The following is a 22,076-nucleotide window of genomic DNA, read 5'->3' on the forward strand; positions in this document are numbered from 1 at the left end:
CATCTCTCATCTCAGCACCGGTAGACACATGAAGTTTAACTGAAATATGAAGGCGGTGTCCCGAGCTGTTTTCACTGTTGCATTCATGGGCTGCGTAAGTAAGGATTTATAAGACGAAAAGCGTTTATGACAGCAATTCACAAAACACTGCGCTTGTCTTTCTCGTTTTTTTTCAAGCTCTTCTTCGCGGTTGCTGCATGCTTGCAGACTCGGGTATCGTTATAACAATAGTCAAGCGAACTTTACGTTTAGTTCTCCCCCCCCCCCCCCAAATGACACGAATTGCGTTATCACCGTATATGAGAGAAAATACTGCACGTTCTACATAGTAGGTTGCTGCAGCTTTCTTCCCCGACACAATGACATCGTTATGAAAGGCGGAGAGTAAACTTCGCGTGAGCCGAGCTAGAGCACTGCACGGGCCCGGGCCGGCCCAAAAGCCCGGGCCCGGAAAGGATTGTTTGATCGGGCCCTGGCCGGGCTCGGGCCCGTGACCTTCGGGCTCGGGTCAGGCTCGGGCCTGAGCCAGGCCCGTATTAGGCCCGGGTCTCATACGTATCTGTGTAATTGCGTGTGTACGTTGTTTGGCTTTGTTTTTGTTGTTTTTTGGGGCTTAACTTCTCGAAGCAACCCAGGCTATATGAGGCGCCGTCGTTGAGGGCTCCGGGTAATTTAAACCACCTGGAGTGCATTGGCGTGCACAGAAATTGCACAGTACAAGACGTCTACAATTTTGTTCCATCGGTATGCTACACGTAATTTCAAGAAACGCCTAATATAAGTTTCCGCCATTATAGCGAGTGAAAGGCGTTCTCGGGTACCGTGTAAGGAAAGCAACGGTAAACTGCCTAGATTAGTACATATAAGATGTGCGCGTTTGTATCTAGGGAAACATTTCGAGTATGAAGTTTGCAGGAGGCTTGCTACATTTACTCAACAGCCCTAGTTCGTAGGCAATTGATGTAGACTCAAACGAAAAATGTCTGTCATGTTTGTTTTTTTCACTTTATGGAGTTATTATATTTTGTAGTCGTTCTTTGAAATGCAAAAACAAGGCTGCGTGGTTAGCACTGCGTGCGTACATGAAACAGGCATCTATGACTCCAATTATATTTTATATGGCCCTGAAAGTATTCCGCAAGAGTTTTACGGGCGTAATTAACCGAAAGTATACACAGTACCAGTGAAAGTCGTGACACTGAAGGAAGTTCCTAAAACAATCTCTAGAAAATATCTTGTGTGCGGCAGGTATCTTCACAATAACAGTGCCTCCTTTACGCTCAAGGCATAACTAGCTGAAACGGGCCGGGCCGGGCCTAAACCTCTCGGGCCCGGGCCGGGTACGGGCCACATTTAAGAACACCGGGCCGGGCTCGGGCGGGCCGGAGCATGGCGTTTTCGGGCCGGGCCGGGCGCGGGCCGGTAAAATCGGCCCGTGCAGTGCTCTAAGCCGAACCTCTCGTGATTACGGTGTTTCACCGGTCTAAGCGACAATTTTTTCGGCGTTATTACGAACAAGTGATATTGCCAGATTGCACTTCTACGTTTTGTACAGCGTCCACGCACAAGCGTGCGATGTCCTGCACCTGGGCACTTGATTAACCTGCGTCAAATACCTCTGCTGCGAACGCCTCTAGAACGAGATGACTTGTATAAAGAAGGATTCATTACGTGCCGGCTGTATTGCGAGCGCTACGGTGCACGACGTTTACAACGAAGTAACGAAGTAACTTGTATAACGAAGCATGTTGAAGGTTTCGAGCAGTCGTTATAAATGCCTTAAGATAATTAATTGCTGGGCTATATGGTTCATAATGGTAAACTGCTGAACGCAAATTAGGCACGGGACAATGAAGAACACATACAGCACAGGAAAAGCACTAACTGTGGCAACTATCTTTATTGTGAAAAACTTTCCTACATATATACACTGTACAGCCAGCATGCGCAAGCGCACTGCCCATCATAATCCAAAAAAAGGCATATTGCCACAATGCAAATTAGAGCATGAAATCCAAGAATTCATTTTCTTTGTTGCGCACCACCACCGAAGCATCACTGACGCTATCACTTCCTTTCTTTCCGAGATGGTATGCTTCCATAAATTCTCTGGCCAGTGGATTCCCACTCTTTCCCGAAATTCGAGTAATATTAAGAATAACGGTAGTTGCGAGTTAGCGCTTGTTCTGTTCTCTGTGTGTTCTTCGTCCCGTTCCTAATTTGAATCCTGCCAGTCTACCGTTACAAAGGCCTTTGACAGCTATCGTGGTACTTACCATGCGGCTACGTGGAGCAGATCTGTAGGGTGGAGTACTTTGTACAAAAAGGGGGAAAAAAGAAGAGAGAGAAGACCATGCTGCTGCCGGCGATGACAAGGAGTACTTCGGAGTGGCGGGTGACGTGGAGTGGTCGTTGCGGTTAGGATGAGAATACGTGGATGGCGGCGCTCCTTGGAAGGGCAGGACTGCATGGGGGCCGTATTATATGTACGTTATATATAGCAATGGGGATGGGCTGCCCGGCGAGGGAAACGGGAAACGTATGGAAGCGCGGGAAGGGCTAAGGCGGCTGGTCAACATCTAGTTTGCTGCTTGTTGGACGCTCCTGACGACCGCGTCCTGCGTGGCCTGGCTCGAGGTCGCCGCCTTGGCCGCCTTCTCTTCAATGGATCTGCGTCGATATGGGTAGAACGAAGAAAAAAAGAAGAGAGGGAGAGATATTTTTTTTAATGGATGTGCTCAATGCTCTCTATTGTTAAATGCGAACAGAGCTTGTTGTAAAGCTGTCCAGTAGAAACATACACAGATCGAACTTCACTACATAACAACTTTAGCTTAACGCGCATTGTGAAACTGACGCTTTTTTTAGACTATCGGCTCTTCCACGAGCTATTCGTTTGTGGAATGACCTACCAGATGATCTTGCATCAAAGCGAGATCGCGCAAAGTTCTTGGATAATCTTAAAAAAAAAAATGTATACACCAAATTCTGATGTTTGGAATTGTTCACATTCTTCCGTGCTTATACTACTGTTACCGATGTCTTTTTTTGTCACCTGTTTTCTTTTTCTTTCTTTGCGTACATTTCTTTGCGGAAGTCAATCTTTTGCCAGCTGCTTTCAGTTTCTGATGCACTGTTACTGTTTAATTAGTTGCTTTTATATTAAATTTTGTATAATACTGATGTATAGTTTCATACTCTATACCATGCTTTTTTAATATTGTTTAGTTTCGTGAGTTCAGTTGCATCGTCTGCACTAATCGATGTCTTACCTTGTTAAGGTGTTATTGTATATTTATCTCTATTATGTATTTGCTGGGCTGCCCCCCTTACACAATGTCCTACAAGGGCCCTATAAGGTACTGATGATAAATAAATAAACAAATAAATAAATAAATAAATAAATAAATAAATAAATAAATAAATAAATAAATAAATAAATAAATACATAAATAAATAAATAAATAAATAAATAAATAAATAAATAAATAAATAAATAAATAAATAAATAAATGGGAAAGGTGCTTGCATGCTTTGGATTCGGAACATTTACTCCCTTTTCCCACAATCCCTGAGGTACTTTTCTTTCTACGACGATAACCATTAGGTCGACGAACATTAATGGGCTACTAATTAAAGTGGTGTCTTACCCGTCTTCTCCGCACTTCATCGGCTGCAGAGTAACGTGATAATGCAGCAGGCTACTGATCTATATGGGCATTCATGACGTTGGCTATGTCGTGCGTCATACGAAATGCATATACATTGCACGCATGCTTTATAACCTCCCATAATGGGGGAACTTATGTCGTCATGTTGTCATGTGGCTACCGTTCTACTGTAGCTAGAGATTTCTGAAGAAAGAACCTCCAGAAATGTTGAACACAGTTTACCCTTTACAGGGACGTGTTCCGAAAATCACGACAATCTAGTTAAACTTGGCGCGCTTTAAAATTCTGTCGCGGCATCTGGCTACATCTAGCGACACAGCCATCATTTAGTGATAGTACAAGAAATTCTGAGCTGAACTGCAGCGATGGTAAGCGTTAAATATTTAAAATTTACTGCCAAATACTTTGAAATGTGCACAGAGAGAAAGCATGTATACAAATGCAAGGAAGAGGTCCATACAAAGAAAAAAAAGAAGAAACTGAACGTCTGAGAAATGCACAAACAAGTAGGGATGTTTTCAGCGAAGCGAAGGCTAAAAAAAGTGTTATTAGTTATCGTAGTTTCTTCATCTCAGTATTATTATTGCAGTTCAAGGCGACGCTCTCGTAGTATTTATGTGAAACAGTACGGTCGATGTAGTGTACACTGTATGAGTGGAATGCATTATATGCAAGAGAAAGCAAACCTACCGCCGCCTTCGGCCGGGCGAGTCCCTGGACTTCCAGAACTTGTTCTCCTCGACGGCATCCATGATGTCCTTGTAGTCGCAGCCGCGGTTCAAGCCGGCATCGATGTGGCACGACCGCTTGCTGCATCGGACAAACAGCATCGTTGTTAGCTTTGATTCCGTGGGACCTAGAAACGGCCACACAAAAACGCCACTATCGCTGCGAGTGAAATTAGCCTGAGTGAATGAGTTCCAGTGAGCAAGCTGAATCGGCGACGTGTTCGCTGTTGCTCGTTTATATTTACAATGGCAGTACTAGCCTCGTCGCTTGCTTGAGGCTGCTTATAATTTCAATGGGCGTTTCAGCGTGAATACCGTTTTCAGCGGTGGTATCTACGCTGCTGGTCGGAGTTCGGCGCACTCTCCGGATATCGGCGAAAACTGTTGCTCGAAGCAAGTTATTTTTATTCATGGCACACGTGACACTTCCCTCTACTAAGATAATACTCAAAGTACCGCAGCACTACGTCCGCTCTCCGCCGTTAACATGAACCGAGCCCCAAGTTCACCGCCGTTTAGTCGACGGAACGCCTTACATAAATGTAACGACACCGAGGAATCACGAATCCAATACAGTCGCCATTACTGTTTATTTTCGTTTTTCTTCTTTTTCGCCCTCTAAGAACTGTACCCTTGCGTCTTCTTTTCCATCTTCTTCCTTACACTCCCCCCGTTGTTTGTCGTCACCCCTCCTGGGGTGATACCGAAGAACGTTGCTTGTAGCGGCGAATTCAAGCTGTCCGTCATTGAGGTAGCCAATGGTCTTTAGCACACCTTGCTGTACCGATATTTTTACGACTTTAAACGGTCCAAGAATTCTTGTGTCGCTACCGGGCAGACCCTTCCGCACGAGCACAAGATCATTCAGTCCAATGTCCGGCTTGTGTCCTTGGTGTCGCTTGTCGAAATGGAGTTTCATCGCCTTTCGGTATCTCCTTTGTGCCTGGTTGGTTTTTCGGTGTTCAAACAATTGCAGTTGATCATCGATTTTAAGTTCTTTGTCGGCTGGCAGTATTGGCACTTCGCCATAGGCAGCAAAATGCGGGCTGCAGCCAAGACTCGTAGTGTGTGTTCTGTTGTGGTGAGCCACAGCCGCTTCTAGGCAGCACTTCCATCCGCCTTTAAACGTTGGGTACATGGACATGAATTGCTTGATGTCACGTATAACCCTTTCCGCCATTCCATTGGCCTGCGGGTGAAATGGAGCGCAACGGCGTAGTGTAATGCCACGGCTATCTGCCCACTGCTGAAGTTTCTTGCTTAAAAATGCGGGTCCATTGTCAGATATCACGACTTTCAGCTGTGAGAATATCGCTCGGTCAAGCAAAGCGATAACGCTGTTCGTGTCTTCTCGTCCAGGACGTGCCGCTACCATTCTGGTGCACTGATCTATGGCAATCAAGAAAGACTGTGTCTTGCGAACACCGGAACTCTTCTTTTTCAGTTCCGCAAAGTCCACGTGGACGACTTCAAAGGGTTTGTCCGAATGGTTTGGCAAGACGAGCTCGTCTGGTCGAGGCCTGTATTTCGCTTTATTCACTTGACACAAGTGGCACGACTTGACATAGGCTTCGACGTCTTTTTTCATGTCTGTCCATGTGAACCGTCTGAGAAGCTTGTTGTACGTTCGCCAGAAGCCATCATGACCACCTGATTCGGGGCTGTCGTGATATAAGTGAAGCACTTTCGGAATCAGTGTGTCTGGTACGACGAACTTGCCATCCTTGAAGTGTAGACTTTCATACCCTTCCCATAGTCTCGTCAAGTTAACTGTTCCATGCGGGATCTCGACCGCCAACCGAGACAGGGCGTCGGCGTCAGTAAGATGGCTACCTTCACGGTGGAAAACGTCAAAATCGTACTGTTGAAGTTCATTGACCCATCGGGCCAATTTTCCCCTGGGCTCCGACATATTCAACAGGTGCGTTAATGCTTGGTGATCCGTATATAAGGAAAACTTTCTTCCGTCGATGTATGATCGGAAGTAGCGCACAGCCATTAAAACAGCAAGAGCCTCCTTCTCAGTTGTGGAATAATTCTGCTGGGTAGGGTTGAAGGTGTAGGAGTAGTATCCTATAACCCTAAGCTGTTGAGTTTGAGGTGAACTGAGGTCTCTTTGGTACAGGACTGCCCCTGTACCATAATTGGAAGCGTCCGTATTCATCTCGAAAGGTAAACTATAGTCCGGTAGCGTAAGGATAGGGTCCGATGATATACGACGTACAAGTTCTTGATAAACCCTTTCGCAATCTTCGGTCCAAACAAAAGGCACTTGTTTCTTCGTGAGCTCCGTCAAGCACTTCGTCATCTTGGAGAAATCTTTAATAAAACTCCTGAAGTGGCCTGCTAGTCCAAGGAAAACTCGAAGTGAGTGAATGTCATGTGGCTTCGTGAGCTTTGCGATCCTTTGAACGGACTCCTGTTTGGTGCTCTTGGTGGTTCCGTCGAACACTCTTCCAAGGAAAACCACTTTCGACTTAAAGAACTCGCTTTTCTTCTCATTGATCTTGAGATCCGCGTCACTAAGTGCTTGTAACACTTTCCCGAGATGTCCAGAGTGCTCCTCTTTTGATCTTGAGTACACTATAATGTCGTCAATATAAACGTTGCAGAAGACTCCCAAGTGTGGCTTCAAAACACTGTTCATCATCTTCTGAAACCAAGCTGGAGAATTTTTCCAACCAAATGGCAGCCGGTTGTACTCATACACGTCAAATGGCGTAATGAATGCCGAGAACTTCTTCGTTTCTTCTTGCAGAGGTACTTGCCAGAAGCCTTTGCAAAGGTCGAGACGCGAAAACACTTTGCAGCCTCCGGTTTCATTGATTATTTCGTCAATATGCGGCATTGGAAAGGGAAAAAGGTCAGTCTGCTTGTTTATCTGCCTGTAATCGGTGCAGAGACGAAATGTTCCGTCCTCTTTTGGTGCAATAGTTATCGGTGAAGCAAAAGGAGACGTAGAAGGGCGTATGACACCGGCATCAAGCATTTTCTGTAGCTCTGCCTTCAGCCACAACTTCTTTTCTCTGGACATGTTGTAAGCCTTCCGCTTCACTATGGTCGTATCTCGGAGCTCAAATGGTACTTCAAACTTAGTGGTCGCCTTCGGGTATCCGCCTACACAAAGTAACTCAGGATACATGCGAGTGACGTCTTCTGCGGCGGTGGGCTTGCGAGGGTTTTCGGCAACGGCTGTAAAGGTAGTCAGCAGGCGATCATCATGTGTGGTAACTTGTCCATCCCAATAAAGATTCAAACGCAATTCTTGCATTACCGGGCGGGACAAAAGAAGTTGATACTTCACTCCGTGAAGGGCCAGTGCTTTCACAGTCGTACTCTTGCCCTGACACGTAATCAAGATCTCTGTCCATTCATCATACAGTTGTTTCTTGCCATCATAGCCGTACACGATGACGGGACAATCTTTTCTTATAGTTAGCTGGGGAATCGCGTCCTTGTTAACGACAGTGATTGACGCTCCACTGTCAACTAGAGCTTTCACATCCTTCCCATTCACTTGCGCAGGCACGTATATTAGCTTGGCGCGGTCCGTGAGAAAAATCTTTTCGTATGCTTGGGACGAAGGGTCGTCAGAACATCCTTTGGTAAATTTCCTTTTCTTCGTCTGCCTTGTGTTTTTCGTAGACGGCTCGGGTTCGCTGAATGGGTCTGGCCATCCAGGTGCTGGAAACATTTCAGCGGTGGTCACTTCGCTTGCCGAAGACTGTCGCTGTTGAACGAACAACAGCTTCATAATCTGCAGTAGCTCCTCAGGCGTTCGTGGTGTTCCAAGCTGAACATGGCGCTGCATGCATTCAGGAAGTCCCAACGTGATGAGGCACACAAGTGACGAGTCGGAGAGTGCAGAGTCCGCCGCATGCAATAGCCTCCACTTCTCAAAAAAGTAGTTCGTAACAGGACCAGAGAGGTACCTCAAGGCTATTGCACGGTCCCAACTTCGAAACTTGCTTTCACAGAATGTCGCTAGAAAGCTCTGCCTCCAGTCCGCCCAACGATGTCCTGCCTTCTCTGTTGCTCGGATGTCATGCCAGGTCTTCGCAACGCCTCCCAGGTAGAATCGCATGTGCATTATTTTGTCGCGATCGTGATTCCAAAAATTTTGATCGCATGCGTATTCGTAGAAGTCAAGCCAGGCCTGAGCACTCATTGATGATGATCCATCGTAGATCTCTGGCTTAGTTACTTCCAAAGGTGGTTTCAGAGATCGGCCAACTCCTGTCTGCATTAAAAGCTCCAACAGTTGTTGTTGCCGCTTGCTATTTTGTTCCTGCAACTTGATTACATCTTGGAAAATATCTTTGCCTCTTAACGGGCTGTCTCTTTCAGCAATCTCCTCTTTTGTCAGTCCGGCTTCGTGTAGTCTATCTTCGCTATGAAGCCGACCAGTATGCGCGATGGCCGCTTTAAGTTCCTCGCGATTCATATCTTCTTTCGAGAATTGGCGATATGTCGCCGAACAGTCAGTGCTCACGCGAACAGATCGACTTTCCACCATAGACGCAGCATGCAACGCTCACCGTCTTGACACATCTTGCAGCGACGTCGACGCGCATGGTCGTCGGAAAATCGGAGCTGTTCAGGCGCGCCCAGGATCCTGCAGTAGACTGCGCCAAAATTGTAACGACACCGAGGAATCACGAATCCAATACAGTCGCCATTACTGTTTATTTTCGTTTTTCTTCTTTTTCGCCCTCTAAGAACTGTACCCTTGCGTCTTCTTTTCCATCTTCTTCCTTACAATAAATACGTTGGATATATATATATATATATATATATATATATATATATATATATATATATATATATATATATATATATATATATATATCCGACAGAGCTGCTGGCAGACGTACGAGCTTGTTTCAAAGAGGGTAGTCTCATTATTAGAAACACGGTGCAATTTCGAGGACTGGTGTACGCGTTCTCGGTTGCTACTCACTGGAACCGCGTAGTCGCGTACTCGTTGCACATATTTTCGTTGCGTGTGTACTGATACATACATCACAAAGTGCAAGCCCAAACCACCACCACCAGAGTATAGCGTACAAGACTCGGCAAGCGGTGAACAGACATCACGACATTTAACCCTCGCGGTCAGCGACGACACAGGAAGCACGAAATTGCCGGCTGCACACAATGCTCTAACGTACCTTGTGTAAGCCGCAAGCTTGTCGATGTCATCCCGTCAGTTATTCAGTGGGACAGACGGGCCACAGGCTCAACATCACGGCGTGGCAAATGGATTGCCATCGACTAACAAGGGCTTGTTGTTTGCTGTGTAATGGATTTATCAGGTAGTTAATACACTACATATCCTTACATTCTTTTTTTTTTCGGCTGCTACACGCCTCTTGCATCGTAGCTAACCTGTACTCTCACGAGTCCTCCTCTGTACCCCGCTCGCTTATCCGTACCTTGTTGATTGAGTTTACCGCCTGCATTAAGCACCCAAACCTCAACTGTTCCACCTTTTGTCTGTATCCGGATATTCAATGTAGTCAGTGTCTTCAAACATCCGATTGCGGCCTGCAAATTTTCAGGCATGTTGCCTCAGCATCGAAGAGTGGAGTACTTTCTCCGAAATCGGATGTAATAATAAAAGCACAATTATTAGGCATTTTTTCCCCAACTTTCTGACAACCTTGTAATTTATGCCTACCGGAAAAATTGTTTCACCAATACACCTATACTTCGCGCTTTCCGTCTTCTGTTGTATTTACATCTAATGGGCAAGTGCACATTGTTACCGTCTATAGCAAGACGATTCGGCAGTAGGGATAAATAGTTTGAATACACCAAGTATTCGTGTTGTTATTTAAAGATACTCGCTTTGCACTCAAATCCTTCTTCCCTTTAGCGGATGACGTGACAGTTTGTCCACTATATCTTCGGCTTTTCTTTCGTTCATGAATACATCGGGGTATTTTCGGGCACAAATGAAGGTGCGTGCCGCATGCTTATTGCGTCAAACCTATACATCTCTTAATTAGCCGCTCCGCGCCCCGCCTCCACCAGCAGTACATGATATAGTCATTCATTAGATAGCGACAGCCGGGAAAATCCCCTTGGTGGCCACTCGACAGGCATTACGGGGGGTATACAAGAGTGTTCAACTTTCAGCTTTCATTTACTGATAGCGCGTTCGCGTGCGCTACGATATTCCTTGTATTTATGGAAGGTGCCGCACGTGCTGTTGTGCTCGTTGTGATAGCAGTCCCCGCAGCGGCAATATACCCACTCCGTGCTGCCGCCTTTGCCTCGTATGATTACGGGCGAGGGGCATAAACTTTGCCGGATTTCGCGGTTTCGAAATCCTGTTTTGACGTGCTTTGTCTTCGCAGAGATCGAGGCATCCCAATCTGTAGTGGGCCCGCGACTAAACGACTCGCGGTTCGCGAAGGAGACAGCGTGGTCGTACGTTCTCACGCGCGCGGCTTTGCTCTTAATGGGCTGAAATACCGGCGATGCTGTGGGAGCACGTGCTGCAAATGCGGTACGGAAAGGGGTGGCCGAAGCGGCAGCAGCGTTCATGATGAAACACATTGGACCAGGCTCAGAGTAATACTGGCTTAATGTAACGCTGAGATAATCGGCCAGAACGACCGTGTTGCTTGATACATCAATTTGCGCGGTGGCACTTAGTTTTATAAGCGCCTGATAATAACATTGAGCATGGTAACTTAATAATAATAATAATAATAATAATAATAATAATAATAATAATAATAATAATAATAATAATAATAATAATAATAATAATAATAATATAATAATAATAGTAGTAATAATAGTAATAATAATAATCGACATTCAGGTAACTCTTTTTCATCTGTTTCTTTTTTTTTTCTGAAAGTAACAAGCAGGAGTCGATGCTGCATTTGGCTGAGGCTTCACAAAAGTTGGCGTCCCAAATTTTGCAGTAATATGGTAATATTATTGTGGATATAAATGGTAATAATATTATCACAGGGCCAGAGAAGTATAAAAACCTGCACTTTATTACACCTAACTGAATGTTATCTACTTGCATGCAATATTTGCGTGTGTATTACATAAAGGGTCCCTCTATACGACATGGCCGACAGGCTGATTGACAAAATACGGGGCATATGAGTAGAGCACAGCGACTCAAAATCACGAAATTGCGCTGTTATGAATGTATACTTCATAACCTACGACAGCTTGTCGTGTCACTGAAAAGTCGGCGGTAACAACGACACGTAGGCACGTAGATACTTCATTTCTTTAAAGAAGAAAAAAAGAAAAAAAAAGGGAGGGAACTCGGTGAAAACGGAAATGGGTTGCTGAGAGACACGAGTTTATTGACGTGTGGTATCATAAGAACTAAGCGAGCGCCAAACCATCAAAGTACTGGTGCGATTCTTTTCCTTCGAAGATGGAGCAGTCTTACGCCTGGTTGGTCGAGCCTGCAAAGCAAACGATCCGACAAAAAAAAAAGAAAGTTGCGTAAGTGTTTTTGTCTTTTATACCAAAACACTAACCACAGTAGACGAGGACAGATGGACGGGACGGCCACTGGTGACAAGCTTTGAAGGACGATCGATTTTAATTTCTTTTTCTTTGAAAGTCGTCATCGACGTCTTCTGTATAGCGTGTATACGACTAACGCTTGACCACTAACGCTTGACCACTAACGCGTGACCACTAATGCGTGACCACTAGCGCATGACCACTAACGCTTGACCACTAATACTATGACCACTAACTCATTGACCTGAGTCCTGTGTTCACTGTGTCTTTCCACTACCTCCACTGTGTCCACTAAGTGTCCTGTGAACACCTGTGTCCTTCTATGTCTGTTTCCGGGCTCGAAATGCATGAGTGGTCAAAGTATTCTTTGGGAGCCAAACTGATTTGTGGCTTATCTATATACGAATACAAAGCTAAAAAAACAAATAAAAGAATAAAACTAGCCACATATACTTCTGTTAACGGCACGATTTCCTTTCTTGCGGCCGAGATTGCGTATATTTCGTTGTGGTACAAAAATAAAATCATCCGGTTCCCGTCGATCGTCCATAACTGTCCATCATGTCTGGATTTATTTCGCGTTTTCTGCGTCGTAGTGTAGGGGTCCTTCAAATCTCAATCGACGTCCGCGTAACCTTTACGCGCCAATTCCGTATTGTACGAGCATTCTTCGGTGCCTATTCTTCGGGTTCAGATATACTGCTGTTATCTTATCGATGAATCTTGCTGTTATCTTGCCTACTTTTCCAACGCTTGCCCATACGGAGTACGTTTATTCAGCATTCTCATTAGCTCTTCCTGTGCGTCTACACAGATGGCCCAGACCTCACCCTCTGCACCACTTTCAATTGTCGATGCATTGTTTATGGAGCAACACTAGTTGCCCCCGAGGGTATTGGTGTGGCCCAGCGGGTAGAAAGAAGAAAGGCGGCGAGGTCATTGTGCTTTACCGGGTCAGAGCCACCTTGCACAAGAATAGGCCAGTGAACGCTGTGCTCGTATCGGGAACCTCATCATATCGTCCGTGTCTGGGCAGCACACGTATAAGCAGGCGGGCGTTACGTAATACGTAATGATCTCGGCGGACAGGATGAAGCTAATGTGTGTGTTTGGGGTAGTGGAGGGAGGGTGATGAGAACATTGAGATCTGTCGGAACATCACACTTTGTAGGTTTGTTTAGGGGTGAAAGATGAAAGAAAAAGGAAAAGAAAGGACTTGGTCTGACGGTGTTTGGTCCGGCGCGTTGATTGATTTCCGCGTATTAGCGGAATCGGTAACAGATGGCGGCGCGGCTGCGTAACGGGAAAATTGCCGCGAGGCTCACGACCTGCGACTAGTTGATTGGATTTTTTTTTGTCTCTTCGCCTCGCTGAGTCACCAGAAGACAGTTGACTCGACGGACACTCAGGACGGGACACCGAGACAGCCACTTTATCGTCGAAAGACGCAACACCAACGATGAACACGCAAGAGAAAAGCGAACATATTCGAAACAGGCGCGGCTGACGTTCATAATTAAGTCCGGTAGATACCCCTTCCTCCTTTTATCTCTCTTTCTGTCTGGTTGGTTGCCTTAAGACGCCGTTTCTTCGAATATGTCGTGAACATTCAGCCTTGTTTTCTCTTCTTGATATTGGGTAACACTCAGAACTGGCTGGTAAAATACAAGCAATGCAAGGTTAAAAATTGCTGCTTTTAACCCCAATTGTATATTTCTGCTGTTAATATTAATGTGAATGAAGAGAATGGCTTTGCGCGAAAGATGACCACTCGTAGGTTCTTTATTTTAATACACTATATTTTGCACTATATTTTATTACACTACATACACTACAAGTACGCGTACATGTAGCGTACTTAAAGACTGTACTCATCAGCCCGTAACTATTGGAATATATCAGGTGGGCATGGGGCTCACAAAGCTGAAGTATACCTCACCGCCACTGGCAATGTCTGTATTAGCATGGTATACACGAATACACAGTAACTCTTAACTTTCGTCCCGATTAAATAGTTACTCAGCGCAGTCACGATTAAGGCCGTATTTTCACGTTCGGTTGAATCGGACATAAAGTCGTCTAGAGTCGTGTTATGGGAGATAAGCATGTGACGACGAGATTAATTGGGAACAAAGAAGATACGCCTGTTTCGAAAGCCGCTGGGAGAGTTCTTTAGAGCACCTTACGCAGCTATGAACACCGAACAGCGCTAGGCAGGTAAAGTTAAATGGGGATCAACTGGAGAGGATGGAAGAACCACGCCTCCAGTTACACCAGTTTATCTACACAAAGAAGAATAATTTGCTGTAAAAAACGTATAAACTCAAATACAGAAATATAAATGACAGCAAATGATAACGAATATATTCAGTGCTACCTGCTACACCTCTCGCGCATTCGACTTCACTTATTCTAATGAGTAGCTTGCGCCGAATTCGGTTACTCGCATAAGTCTGTTACTGTGGTGCTCTGCAGAGACACTTCCAGCCTACCGTGTACCGAGTGTGGCATCGCCAATAGAGTCGCGTCTGCGCATTTCTATCCTCTAGGTCGCTTGCTCATTTTTGAACTAAAATTTTCCGAGTAAATGATAGTTTCCTGTCTCTCCAACATAAAAATGTGATGCGTCACGCAAAATAAATCTAACGATGCCATAGTTTTCTTGGTGTAGGCGATCACCTTCAGCCTTCATCTCGTCTTTTGCTTCTAATTTATAACACAACACATTTGCCATAAAAGCTTGTTGATACGGCACTTTGTTTGTCTTTGATAGAAAGAAAGTGGTGACGTGCAGTTCGCCTCGTTGCCTTGTTTAAAAGAGATGAAAAAAAAATTTTTTTGAACACGGGATGTCGCTGTAGCCGACGTTTCGGCAAGTGGTCTTGTCTTCTTCGAGGCAGCAACATGCCTACCTTAGCTCGAGTTTGTGTTGTTGTTCTTGAGGGAGAGTGTACGAAGCATATGCATACACGCGCTAAGGTATAGGCAGTTGCCTCCTTGAAGAAGACAAGATACCACTTGCCGAAACGTCGGCTCCAGCGACACCTAATGTTGAATGATTTCTCACTTGTTCAAGCCCTCATATTCTCCTGAGCTTGTTCTGCCTTGTTTGGATTGTAGTAGGAGGGAACATGTAGCACTTTGTTCTGTCTTTTTCTTTTCTTGCTTTCACCATCTCTCTCGTGCGAAGTTCACAAGTATCATAAACAAAAAAGCTTTGAGTCAAACGAAATTCGCTGCCGACGTCAGTCAAGTTTGCGCACTGACGAATGAGTGGCTCAGATAGCTTCGTTTATACTCGTCTACATTAATAAGATCATCATAATAATAATTGTCTGGGTTTTAAGTCCCATAACCACGATATTATTAAGAGGGACGCCAAATTTCGACCACCTGGGGTTCTTTAACGTGAACCTAAATCAAAGTACACGGGCCTCTAGCATTTCGCCTCCATCGAAACGCGGCCGCCGCCGCGGCCGGGATTCAGTCAAACGACTTTCGGGTCAACAGTTACTCCTCTCTATTGGCGATGTTAAACTCGGTATTCGGTGAGTGTTGTACGGGCGTGTTCGGCGCGCAACGTACGTCGTCGCCTGCGGCCGGGCAGAATATCGCCGTTGATGAAGTCGTGGTCCTGGCCGCTTCCAGCGATGTTGCCTACGTTACAGTCCTGTCCAGGAAGAAGGCCGGGTCCGCATTCACTTCGTTTGCTGCGCAAGTGAACTGAATTGACATATCGTGCGCCTGACCTTCGTGCCTTGCGCGCTTTGAGCTGACTGACTTGACCGTGTCCTCTAGAAGAGTTACAAGCGTTAATCTCTGCCTATCACTACTTGAACAGTGGACTTCTCCATATATATATATATATATATATATATATATATATATATATATATATATATATATATATATAAGTCCAAACGTGGACAAGCAAGTCGCGAAAACATATATACGTATAGTGGGGCGACTTTTCGGTGTTTGCTGTCCTTCGTGTGCTGTGCATGCCCTCATAATTTTTTGCCATTCTCAAGTATTAGATGACTCAGCGCTTCGGCACGTAGTCATCTGATGCTTGAATTTCATCACAGATTTCGTTACTAGAATGACTAGTGTGCGTGTATGCATATTATAACTAGCCATAGATCGTGATCAAAGCTAGCAACGTACTGTAAGTAGACGCACTACATATACACTACGGTCTTTGTTGACGTCCTGTAAAACTATCTTTTTTTTGGCATGCGATTTCGCGACCTTTTTTTTTGTGCGTAACGTCTGGATATTCTTACTGCTTGTTGCGTCGCATTGGTTCACTCGCATAACTGAATTATTCATAAGTACACAGACTCGTGGATCGCAGGATGATCTTGAATAAAAATACTCACACAGGTAAGGACGTCGAAGCAGGGGAACGGATCGCACGCTTCTCTTATGTGAGTTAAGCCCTATAATTTTACATTGCCCTTTTTATGGTTGCTGCCGACAGCCTTACGTTTCAACGTATACGGCGACATGACTGAGTACACCTTATCTCTCATAGGCAGTCGAGAATTCTTGAGACCAACAAAGTCATTTTACATAGAACGTTCTTACCATTCGTTCAGAAAAGAAAAATGACGAGCTATGGATTATTTTTTACGACAGTTGATCTAGCTCTTTTGGGAAGAGAAAACCCCGCGCACTCAAAATTGTCTCCGTTCTCTTATATATGCCCTGAAAATAGATGTAGAACAGAAATGAGTTTCGCAGTAAGCTTACTTTAAGAGCTGACAATATAACAGAGGCTGATGTTTTGGCGATGGCGCGGTAATTTTCCTTTCTTTTGTTAGCGTCTTGTTCGTGTCCGCATTCCGCTGAGAAGCCCGGTGATGTTTGTCGCGAAAGACTTGTTCGGTTTTCTCGCCGCCTGTAAAATATGTGTGCCTTCGCTTCGAAAAATGGGTGTTCTAAAAGTGCCGCAAAAAATAAAGAGCGACAGCACGTCGCTCGTATACCGCACAGTAGCCTTTTTTTTAAATAGGATTTGTCGCTTGTGTCGATTTCCTAACTCGTTAGAGCATGGTACGAAATCTGAGTGCCAATGACTGTACATAACACGAACACGTGTGGCGGTTGAAACAAGTGAAACGCCGGTTTGAAACATTGGGAAACGTCCATCCAAGAATATACGTGTCACAAATACCAGAACGCCTCCCGATACCTAGAATAAGCTTTGTCGTCGAATAAACAGTGCGGTAGCAGCGTTCAGCAGCGGCCTTTTCCACTTACCAATCCGACAAATCAACTTACAGCAAACCCGATATTTGTCTCCGCGGTTGCACACTTTTCGAGCTGCTGATCGCAGCGAAAAGGAAAATCGGAAGGACGTCCTAGAAATTTCGCCTCATCTAATTCGGTCACGCTGGACGCAATCTTCGTGACGTTCGATGTGCCGCCTCCGCTCGAAGATTCGTCGATGTACGCTGGAGCTCTATGGTTGTGTCATTGTATCGGCTTGTGTTGGAAGTCCATCAAGTATGGGCGCCACGTTTGTTTCACCGTCACTTCCTTCGCTGTTCGCATCGTACCTCACCCCCCCCTCCTCCTCCCATTCGCTCCACAGACAGAATATGAAATCAACGAGAAGGCGGTGGGCAGTCTGATTTGGTTCTCATTTAAAATTCAGACGAGATATTGCGAAGAATAAAACGGTAAACCGAACGTACTGTAATAACACGACACACCACAGAACAGCTTTCATTCTTGCTTCAAGTGGGCATTGAAAGAAAACAGCAGGGACAATGACGACGTTGTAGAAAATATATGTATATACGATGCTCACGCGGGAAGGTAATTCGTAAGTTTCTCAACAACCGGTTGAGACGTGAAGACGAGAATATTCGCAAGCGGGCACGAGTACGGGACAACTCTTATTTGAAAAGAACGTTGGCAAGTAAAAAAGAATAAAGTTCAGAAAAGAAAACAAATAAATAAAAGATGAGGTATCGCAACGTGACGTTCTTAACAAGCGCATGTAATATCATCAGCAAAGGACAGTCGTATAGTAAGTAAAGGTCACGCAAGACAGGCTCTATGCTGCTATTGTTATCTGTACGCCTACTTACTGTGTCTCCACTGAGATGCACGGGGCGTTGATCTTGGACTTCTTCCTCTATGCCTATTCTGCTATTTCTGTCTTGGGTTTTTGAAGACAGGGATAGGAGCCTGTTTTGAAACACTTATACGATTCCCGCGGGATACGTTCTTCAGTGAGACTATGCAAATAAATTTCGCGCAACGCGTTCGTATTATCGTATGCGTAAGGGGATGCACGTACTTCGCGTTTTTCATATCTCGCTGTTTTGTTTATCCTCACTATGTAAACTGCGACAGCATTCGAGGCCAGTAACTAGGTTAACCTCTCCAGGTATTAAACTTTGTCTCGTCCTCTCTTTCTCTTTTTCGCCTTCTTCTTAATGTGTGGAGCTCGCGCTATAAATGGTAGAGAAGTATTGTGTATTCAAACGTAGCACATTTATCTTCTCTTTTTATTCAATTGCAGGTTTTCCGGCGCTCTGCAAAAAAAAGAAATCCCATTTCCTGCTTTATTAATAGAATCAAATCGTAATAGCCCGCGGAAAAACAATCCTTGGAATGATTAGGGCATAGGCGAGAATTTCGTTTTCTCGCGTGCCACTAGAGGCTCTGAAATGTAGAGCAATCAGTACTTTTTATATCGTGCCACTTCCGTGTTTTTCTGTGCACTGCGGGTTATCTAGTTACGTTACTTCCGCCACGGAGCATTAACATGCTACACCGTTACAGAGATAAATAAATGAATCTTGCAAACTTTTCAAGAAAAGAAATATTTGTGAAATAACACTCATCTCAACTAAGTTCTGAGGAAGGTTTCGTAAAATTAGAGAGAACTTTATGAAAGGAAAACAGGTACTGTTATGTGCATGAATGTAGCACGAAGATAGGAAAAAAAAATCTCATGAACGCGGATAAAACAGGCTGTATGAAACCTTCTCGGCCCCACGTAGATCTTACACGGAGTCCGCATAGGGGTTTTTGGAAGCACTGGTACGCTTCTTCCCCTATTTCTTTTTTTTTTTTTTGACGCTGGTACTCACTGAAGGGTGGTGAGCTGGCGATGGAGATCGTCGACGATTTCCCGTATGATCTCCAGGCCCTTGCGACGGTTCACGATCTGCCGGATGCTGCGTAGCCAAAAAAAAAAGAGGGTGAGAATGTCAGAACTGCAATGCACTGCGCTGATGCCTTCACCATACCGTTACTCGCGAAGCGTATTGGACTCGTTAAGACAACGTAAAAGTGTTGGAATGAGCCGCGTCAACAGAGCAGAACGCTTTCAATCCTATCACTTCTTACATTTGGTAGCTTAGCACGTAAGATGTAGCGCCGCTAAGCTCGAGGGCGCGGGTTCGATTCCCGGCCACGGCAACTGCATTTAGATGGAGGAGAAATGCAAAAGAACAGCGTGTGTGCTTATATTTAGGTGCACGTTAAAGAACCCCAGGTGGTAGAAATTTCCGGAGACCTCCACTACGGAGTCTCTCATAATCATATTGTGGCTTTGGGACTTTAAACCCCAACAATTATTATTATGTGTTTCGTACCAAACGCTCACGTCGCTACCAGTGTTTTCCGAAGTTCGAACTGCTGCGCCTGTAAAGCGTGCTTCTCCGCAAAATTAAACGTTGTACGGAAAGGCCGAACCGAGAGTGTTTCCAGATCTTGGGAATAAGAGAAAGGACACGACGCACGAAGCCTGTTTGCACAGGTACTCGCATTTTGCGTACTCTACCCAAAAAGAAGCAGCGTAAAATAAACGCAGAGAAGGTTGGGGAAAAATTGCCGAGAGCGCAAAGAGACTGGAGTTGGTAAATTAGCGTGCTACCGGGCTCGGAGTACAAGGGAGCGGCGGCGTGTGTTACGGGTGTTGTGACCAGAAAACTCTCACGATAATGTGCCACATGCTCCGGTTCGCAAGAAGCAAACAGCGCGAGGCAAACCAACGTTCGCGAAATTTATTCTGTGCGTCTCAGACACACGCCAGCCGCGAACGCGTCACGCATGCCAGTGCATATAGGCGTAATGAGAAGAGTGCACCGCTGTACCATTCCCACACGCGATACGCGGACGTTGCTCCTAGCGAAAATTATGCCTCTCTTTAACGGATTTACAACGGCGCAACAAGGCAGACGAAAAGCCGAATGATCACACGAACACAAGCGGTCTTTAACGGACTGTGAATTATACGATGCAGTTTCTTAAAGCCGTGGGATAGCAGGAACACCGAATTTTGCTGCATTTCTGACGAATACGAGAAACAGGAAAAAAGTACGCAGATACAGAAAGGCAGCGTTCTTACTGTTTCTTAACCTTTATGTGTCTGAGTATTTTTTTTTCATTTTTCTCATGCGTTGGAAATGCATAAAATTTCACTTTCTTTGCGTCTCAGAATTTTTCTTTTCTTCCGTGAGTGCAAACGCGTCGGATGGAATACGGCCGGGACCTGTGCGGCACGTGCGATGCCTGCGGTGTGCGGCTTGATTCGACCCTGTTCGAATCAATTAGAACAAATGTAACCTAGCCTAATTTATTGTAGTCTGACTTAATTTAACCTAACATACTCTGGCTTCGTCTAGCCTAAAAATAAGCTCAGCTGAGCCAAGGCAACCTAACCTACAATAACCTAGCCTAAGAAATTCAGCAACATGATCTAATTTAATCAATCCTAGCTCAGTTCAACGGAAGTCAATACGACAAAAGCTTACTCAGTTCGAGCGATCCGAATTCTACCCATAAAAAATCATGTTTATCCCAATCTAATTTGTTAGATTGAAGAGATTAAAGTGGAATACTATCAATTTCTCTCAAATTCAAATTATTTGAATTAGTTTGAGTCTCATGTAAGCGTGCTATTTTTTTTTTCGTTCAGGCCTTTCTTTCCGCCGATGATCCTGTGAACGCTTCCTGCTTGGTTACTGAAGAAACTAGCCAAAAATGAATTTCTGATTCTCCAACATAAAGCAAGGAATCTCTGACATGACATGGCATCACAAGAACTTTATTGGAGCCCTGAGGAACTCGAAGGAATCCCTACGACGAAGGATTAAAGGCATATCGAAAGCGAGTGTGCGATGCCGGCCGTTTTCAAACCCTAGACTCTTATTCAAGTCCTTAGTCATGTACGCTAGTCCCTTGTCATGTACGAACCAAGCCTCTAGTCATTAGAACCCGAGTCATGCACAAATTCGTGCAGGAGACAAGCCGGCTGCGACACATTGCGTTTCATATCGGTGGTGTATATAGCTTTAGCGCGCATCGCATCCCTTATAATGACATCAAGCGCTCGTTGCGTACACACAGAAAAAGGGGGCGCGCTTTCATCTAGTGCTTAGATTAACGCTCCTTGTTATTCATTGAATGGCGGATAGCGCCGCCTTGTTTGTCGGCTCGTGCCACGCCGTCCGGCGGAAATGGCCGCCGCAGTGCAAATTAGTCGTCGTTAATTGCGTTACCCTGAGACACCGCTGTGCGCTGCACACTGCTGTGATTAGACGAACCAGATAGTAAAGCCCGCTTCCGCGAGCTATTCCATTAGCAGTGACCGCGAGCATCGTTTCTCAAGGCGACTTCGGAATGGGGTCAGCAGAGGCAATAATTCACTGTGATGGCTCGTTCTAGAACGTATTGCTCACCACAACCTTTTTCGCGGCAATGAAGAGAAACTTAGATATAAGAGCCAAAGCCCGCTTTGCCTTTAGAGTATAGACCAACGTCTGCGCTGGCGCGGTAACTAAACATACACCGGTTTATGAGAGAAGGCTTTCTTTTAGCGTCGCAAGAGGCCGAAGAAGAGGACATTGGGATAAATCAGTGTTTTACGAGGTGATCTATGTTTGTGGGGTTTAACGTTCCAAAGAGACTCGGGCTATGTGAGACGCCTTAGCGGAGGACTCTGGGTAATAGGAAATAACGTACTATTTATATTAAAAAAACAATTATTTATAAATCATAAATAATGAGGTTTGCTTATTTATAAAGTATATAAATAACTAAGCCTAATTATTCATATTACAGACAAACCTTAGCACCGGCCTGCCTCAATCAGAAGTAAAGCAATGAAAAAAAAAAGCCGTCACGTTTATAACAGATC

The 22,076-nt window shown here is 45.0% G+C and overlaps 1 protein-coding gene across 2 annotated transcripts in view; it reads right to left on the reverse strand.

Annotated features, from left to right (window-relative positions):
- Positions 1-22,076, reverse strand: part of LOC119383399 (uncharacterized) — a 78,033-nt gene that overhangs the window by 6,723 nt on the left and 49,234 nt on the right. Inside the window, exons 2-4 of one of the 2 annotated variants that reach the window (XM_037651505.2) lie at positions 19,024-19,110; positions 4,362-4,481; positions 2,277-2,670 (exon numbers count right to left, since the gene is read on the reverse strand). In XM_037651505.2, the coding sequence (XP_037507433.1) occupies positions 2,580-2,670; positions 4,362-4,481; positions 19,024-19,110 (298 nt within the window). In that variant the 3' untranslated portion in view covers positions 2,277-2,579. Of the gene's footprint in view, positions 1-2,276; positions 2,671-4,361; positions 4,482-11,812; positions 11,848-15,496; positions 15,622-19,023; positions 19,111-22,076 lie in introns of those variants that run through there. The other variant, XM_049412499.1, reaches the window with a different exon arrangement.

The sequence above is a fragment of the Rhipicephalus sanguineus genome, chromosome 2, assembly GCF_013339695.2.
Source record: "Rhipicephalus sanguineus isolate Rsan-2018 chromosome 2, BIME_Rsan_1.4, whole genome shotgun sequence".
Classification (NCBI taxonomy): Eukaryota; Metazoa; Arthropoda; class Arachnida; order Ixodida; family Ixodidae; genus Rhipicephalus; species Rhipicephalus sanguineus.